Raw genomic sequence first — 6,000 nt, 5'->3', positions numbered from 1 at the left:
AAGCCATACTATATAAGCAATGAAAGTAGCATCCATCTTGTGTCTCCTTCCTAGGATCATGGTTGGATTTGTGGAATAAGCCCCATCCCACTCCATCCTGCCCCATCTATCAGAAGAAATCTATGAAATGGCCATAGCTTTAGTGCCTCAGGAGGACTATGAAATACAATGACAGAGAACATACCTCTGAGAGAAACAGAGGAAAGAACGATTTGGAGACTTCAAAGTGTATCCAAGGAATTTAAGGAAAATATATAGGGTAGGGCAATGAGGTCCAGAAACTGGAAACCAAATGATATGTGACTAATCAGCCTTCAACATTAACATGGCATTTAGATTTTTTTAAAGTAAAGAGTCTATCAAACTTGTTTCCTTGTGTGTGAAGACAATTAGATGTGTGTGCCCAGAATCAATATGAGGGTCTCAGAAGACCATGTAATTGAGTTTTTTCTCACAGGATGAAGCAAGGACAACTGCATGACCAGTCCTCCAGGTCAGCTATGTTTGGCTCTGGAGAACCTGATCTCTGTCTTCATCCATAAGAAGAGAAGCTTATGCTAATGTACCTTGAATAAGCAGAGTCAAACTGACAAAACCCACAGAAGTATCATGAAAGCTTGAAAATGCAGTCGGCCATCTTTTTCTCACTTATGCTACACATCCAACTGATAATCAAGTTCTGCTCATTCTTTAAAGAAATTACCTTAAAAATACTTTCTGATCACTTTTTTACTTAAAGATATCAAGAAACTCCCCAGCACTGCACAATTCACCAAGTTCTTCTTATACTCTAAGGTTGTATAATAAATGCTTATTCATCTAATATTTTTAATTAACCATTAAAGAGATATTTCATAGAACAACAATGATCATGTTTGATTAAAACAAGGGATTGGTGATCTCTACATTTCAAATGTCTTTAATATAGCAATCATGGAATGTGCTCCTCTGAGTCCGTCTTTAACCTCTTAACAGAGTGGCTCTGGCTTCTTCCTCATGAAATTTTTCAAATAAGAACTATGCCTTCTCTCTCAGTAAGGTTATTGGATGAGCTTGAGACCTCAGTTCCCTATTATCCACATGAAAATGACACTACTACCAACCATAGTAAGAAATTGCTTTCTCACCATTTTTACTGGATTATGAATCTAGAGGTTTAACCATATAGTCCCCTCCCTGAAGGCTCTAGAACTCCAGAGCATATGGAGCATGATTTTGAATACACAGAATGTTCCCTGTACCTCAGTTGGTTTGACCACCATTCACACTGCTGGTCTTATTCTCCAGTGATTTCTGCTTCAGTCCTCATAAGTGTTTGAAGATGTGGGAGGCTTCTACTTGACCCTGGCTGGTATAATTATGATCATCAGTCTTTTGTGACAAAAGCCTGAAGAACCATGATCACAAAAATATGGTGACTACGTCTCTGGGTTCTGTGCTCCTGTTTTATTCTGAGAGAAGAAACCAATGGGCAGCAGTAGATTCACAAAAATAACATAGGATCTGAGGAAGGAGTGGAAAGCTATGGAAAGTTTCTGGAGTCAGACAGACTTGTACTGGAATCAATGAGACCTTTGTCAGTATTTGGAATAAAAATCCTACCATGCAAAATTCTTGTGAGGATGAAATGATTTGAATATGTAAATGTCTAGACACAGAATGAAGTAGCTACAAATATTAGTAACACAATCTAGGCCATTGAACTTTGATCAAGTACTAAGAGGGACATACTAATTCCTGCTATTAAAGGGACAAAAAGTAGGTAGAAATATTCAATATCTACACATTAGTTTATTGACTGAATTGGGGATCCTGAAATAGAAATAGAATTTTAAAATGGTGTTTCTGTAGAGAGTCCTTTCAATGTGTTTAAAATCCTCTCTGCAGCAATTTCTGAAACGCTTGCTTTAACTCTTTGGTTCGAAACCCATATACAATAGGATTCAAAGCAGGGGGAATAAGGTGGTGAAGAACATTAAGCAGGATCAGGATGTCCATGGGGACTCTCTTTCTGGACACATTCGTCAGCACTACGACCAGCAGGATGGTGCTGAAGAAGAGGATGAGGATGAAGTGGGAACCACATGTGCTCAAGGCCTTCATTGCAGCCCCCTCAGCCTTAAACCTAAGTACTGCTCTTAGAATGAAGGTGTAGGAAAGGAAGATGAGAAAGAAATCTGAGCCAAATAAGGTCCAACCAGCCACAAATTGGTAGATTCTGTTAAGGGTGACATTATCACAGGAAAGTCTGGACACAGACATGTTGGCACAGATGCAGTTCTCAATGACATTTTTCCCACAGTAATGGAGCCGAGCAGAGAGAATGGGAACAGGTGAAAGCAGCAAAACACTCCGAGACACAATGAAGACACTAGCCTTGGCCACAAATTGGTTAGTGATGATGGATGAGTACCGCAGTGGATGGCAGATGGCCACATAGCGGTCATAGGCCATCACCATGAAAGTGCAGGACTCCATGGGGAGAAAACTGTTCATGATGAACATCTGGAGGAAGCAGGCAGAGAAGCTGATGGGTCTGAGGTCAAACCAGAAGATGGCCAGGACCTTGGGGATGACAGTGAGGCAGAGCACGATGTCCAGCAGGGAGAGGAGGCTGAGCAGGTAGTACATGGGCTCATGCAGAGAGGCCTCCAGGCGGATGGTGATCAGGAGGGTGGCGTTGGCCCCCATGGCCAGGAGGAAGAGCAGGCTGAGGGGCAGGGACAGCCAGTGCTGCCAACTCTGGTAGTTAGGGAAGCAGATGAGGAGGAATTCAGAGATTGGAGCAGTGGAGTAGTTGCTGGATAAGTTCATGAGATAAATCCTAAAGATTTCACCTGGATTTATGTATGATAAGACTTAGGAATTAGATGAAAATAAAAAATAAAGCTACCAAAATATTCACTAACACTTTTCTATCCAGAAAATTGATGAGATATAAAAGCCTAATCCCAGACAAATGCAAAGATCAGTGGTTATTCAGATGAATGGGGGAAGTGTTGCCAAGTTATTTCTGGAGTTAATTTGGAATAACAAATAAAAAAAAACTACACAAAAAATTGGGCAGAAGGCGGTGGGGGGAGGAAAGATAGTAGACTGAGACAGACATTATTACCTTAGGTACGTATATGATTACATGAATGGTGTGAATCTACATTGTGTACAGCCATAGAAATGAAAAGTTGTACCCTATCTGTGTACAATGAATCAAAATGCAGTCTGTAAAAATAAAAAAAAAAAAAAACTACACAAGTGGTTTAGAAGGAAAATGGTGAAAAGAATTAGCTCATTAAAACACTTTGTGAAATGGAACAAATTATATTACATGCATCTATGAATACATTGAAATGAACCCCACTATTATGTATAACTATAATGCACTAATATAAACATAAAAAACAAATAGTAAAGTAGCAAAAGCTTTTCTTTTGTTTTAAATTTATTTAATTTTTTATTTACAGACTGCATTTTGATTCATTGTACACAAATGGGGTACAACTTTTTGTTTCTATGGTTGTGCATGATGTAGATTCACACCATTCGTGTAATCATACATGTACATAGGGTAATGATGTCTGTCTCCTTCCACCATCTTTCATACCCTGACCCCCTCCTCCCACTCATTTCCCTCTCTGTAATCTAAAGTTCCTCCATTCTTCTCTTACCCCCCCTCATTATGTATCATCATCCACTTATCAGGGAAAACATTTGGTCTTTGGTTTTTTGGGATTGGCTTATTTCACTTAGTATGATACTCTCCAATTCCATCCATTTATCTGCAGATGCCATAAAAACTTTTCTAACCAATGTTAACAAAAAAAAATTGACTAATTATAGATCCTACAAGCCAGAAATGCTTGCTTATTTACAGAATAATATACAATTACCAAATAAATCATTAAATCATGGTTAATTATATGGTACTTTCAGAAAGAATGCTGATATTATTTGCTAGATAGTAGTAAAAAATTAAGTTTTTCTCACTTTTTATTATACACAAAAGTAAATTTGGGATGGAAAATATTATGCTATACTTCCAATCTTATTCTAAACTAAAGGAAAACACAAGTAAACATTGACAAAATGTAAAGAGGTTTCCTCAAGCTCCCAGTCATTCTGGCTTATACCTCTGGCACACTCCATCCTGGACATACTTAATCCCAAGTCAGCAAAAGGACAATTCACTCTTCCTATAGAAAGTTATGTTCAAAGGCAGACTTTTCATTAAGATTTATATCTACCAACATGAACTGAGCTCTTAATATACAAGTTTATTACAGTAACCTTCTCTGGTTAATTCATTCTTCCACCCATTTCAAGTAATTTTTCAAGATTTCTAAATTCTTTTCAAATGCTAAATCCCCTCCTTTCTCACTTAACTTCTCCAACTGCCTCACAAAAGCAGCAGGGACATCAGATTCAAGTTCCTCAATTTCCCATGACATAAATCCAGCAACCTCTAACACCTCACTCTCCTACTTGTATGTGGTAAAATAGACTCTCTATCCCTACTCCAAATGACAATCCACCCACCTCTGATTTTGATTCTATCCACCTTGATTTTCTTAGGAATTTTTACCTATTAATTTCTTCTCAATTCTCTATGATTCAAACTCTTCTGGATCCTTAACATTGATATTAAAAATGTTCAGGCCTCCCATATCTTAACAAATATTTTCATCTATCACACATTCCCATTGGGTGTGAGATCATGATTTCACTTTTGGACAAATCTAATAAATCTCCTTCCTTTTCCTCTTTCATACCCAAATTTAAAGGACCAAAACAAGTAAAGGACATCCTAAAATGTTACAGGTTATTGTTCCCTTCAATAGTCCAGTTGAGAATTTATATGTGTGTGACTAGTTACATAGAAGAAGAGAGGGTAGGAATTGAAAAATTGTATTGTCTGTTCTGACTTAAATGACTTAGTAAATTTCCACAAAACAATTGGTTTTGGAAAGATTTAACATATCTGTGGAGGCAGAGATTATAGATCAATTTTGGTATATTGAGTTTATGGAATCTATATAAGCTAACAAATACTTATGAAATGTTGTAGAACACAACTCAAATTTACTTGAAAGCTCAAAGTTAAATACAGGAATTGGAAATTATCATCATATAGTGCATATTTCAGATCATAGGACTTAATATATTTTCTTAAGGAGATTATAGATTATATATAGATTAAAATATAAATAAGTCTAGCAATGGACCCCTAAGAAACCCTTCAGCCAGAAAGTATAGAGATTGCAAAGGAACCTGGAAAGGAATTTCCAGAGCCATAACTGAGAATCAAATGGAGTGACCAGATGTGTCAACTGCAGAATTTCAATAATGTAGGAAAATAAATGGTCCACTGCATTTGGCAATTAGGTAATCACTGGTGATCTTCACAAGAACAGTTCTGTGGGAAGAGAAACTGAATGGAAAAGATCGAAGGAGGAGCCAGTGGGCTTGACTAAACACAGAAGGATTAAAGTTGGGTTTGTGCTGTTGTTTAATAGTAGAAATTTGAACATTCTTAAACTAAGGGTTAAAGGACTAAAGAAAGAAAAATGTTTGATGACAAAGGGAAAAGAAAGATAAAGAAGGAAAAGGAACAGGTCCTCAAGGGAATAATTTTATTCCTATTTAAATATTTTATAAAACACAGCACCATCTGACTTTACTCTTTTCCTAACCTACTATAAAATCTCTGAAGTCTATAAAATACATTGTTCATCTTTTTAATCCCATGCCGTGTTCACATTACTAATGCTCAGTAGATTCTTAATAAACGGTTGTGAAATAAATGTTTATATTTTGAGAATTTGGGATTTTAAAGGTTAAAATAAAAAAAAAAAAAACAGAAAAACATTAACCAAGGAAACTGATGTAAGAATTGAAGCAAGTCAAGCCACAGGAAGAAGTGCAAGATGTCAACAGAAACCCAGAAAGCTCTAGGCCAGAGGCAGGGATAGAAGCAGGCAGAGCGAAATTTGTGATAGCACAAAG

The 6,000-nt window shown here is 37.0% G+C and overlaps 1 protein-coding gene across 1 annotated transcript; it reads right to left on the bottom strand.

Annotated features, from left to right (window-relative positions):
* Positions 1-1,869: 1,869 nt before the first annotated feature.
* On the bottom strand, positions 1,870-2,814 carry LOC124960417 (olfactory receptor 56A1). Its single transcript, XM_047519176.1, has one exon. The coding sequence runs from the start codon at positions 2,812-2,814 to the stop codon at positions 1,870-1,872; it is 945 nt and encodes a 314-aa protein (XP_047375132.1).
* Between the last annotated feature and the right edge of the window lie 3,186 nt (positions 2,815-6,000).

This window comes from Sciurus carolinensis, chromosome 11 (genome assembly GCF_902686445.1).
Source record: "Sciurus carolinensis chromosome 11, mSciCar1.2, whole genome shotgun sequence".
Classification (NCBI taxonomy): Eukaryota; Metazoa; Chordata; class Mammalia; order Rodentia; family Sciuridae; genus Sciurus; species Sciurus carolinensis.
The sequence above is the reverse complement of the archived record's forward strand: the minus strand, read 5'-3'. Positions and strand labels throughout refer to the sequence as shown.

Excerpts from the sequence above, each read along its gene's own strand:
- LOC124960417 (XM_047519176.1), bottom strand. The coding sequence starts at position 2,814 with ATGAACTTATCCAGCAACTACTCCACTGCTCCAATCTCTGAATTCCTC.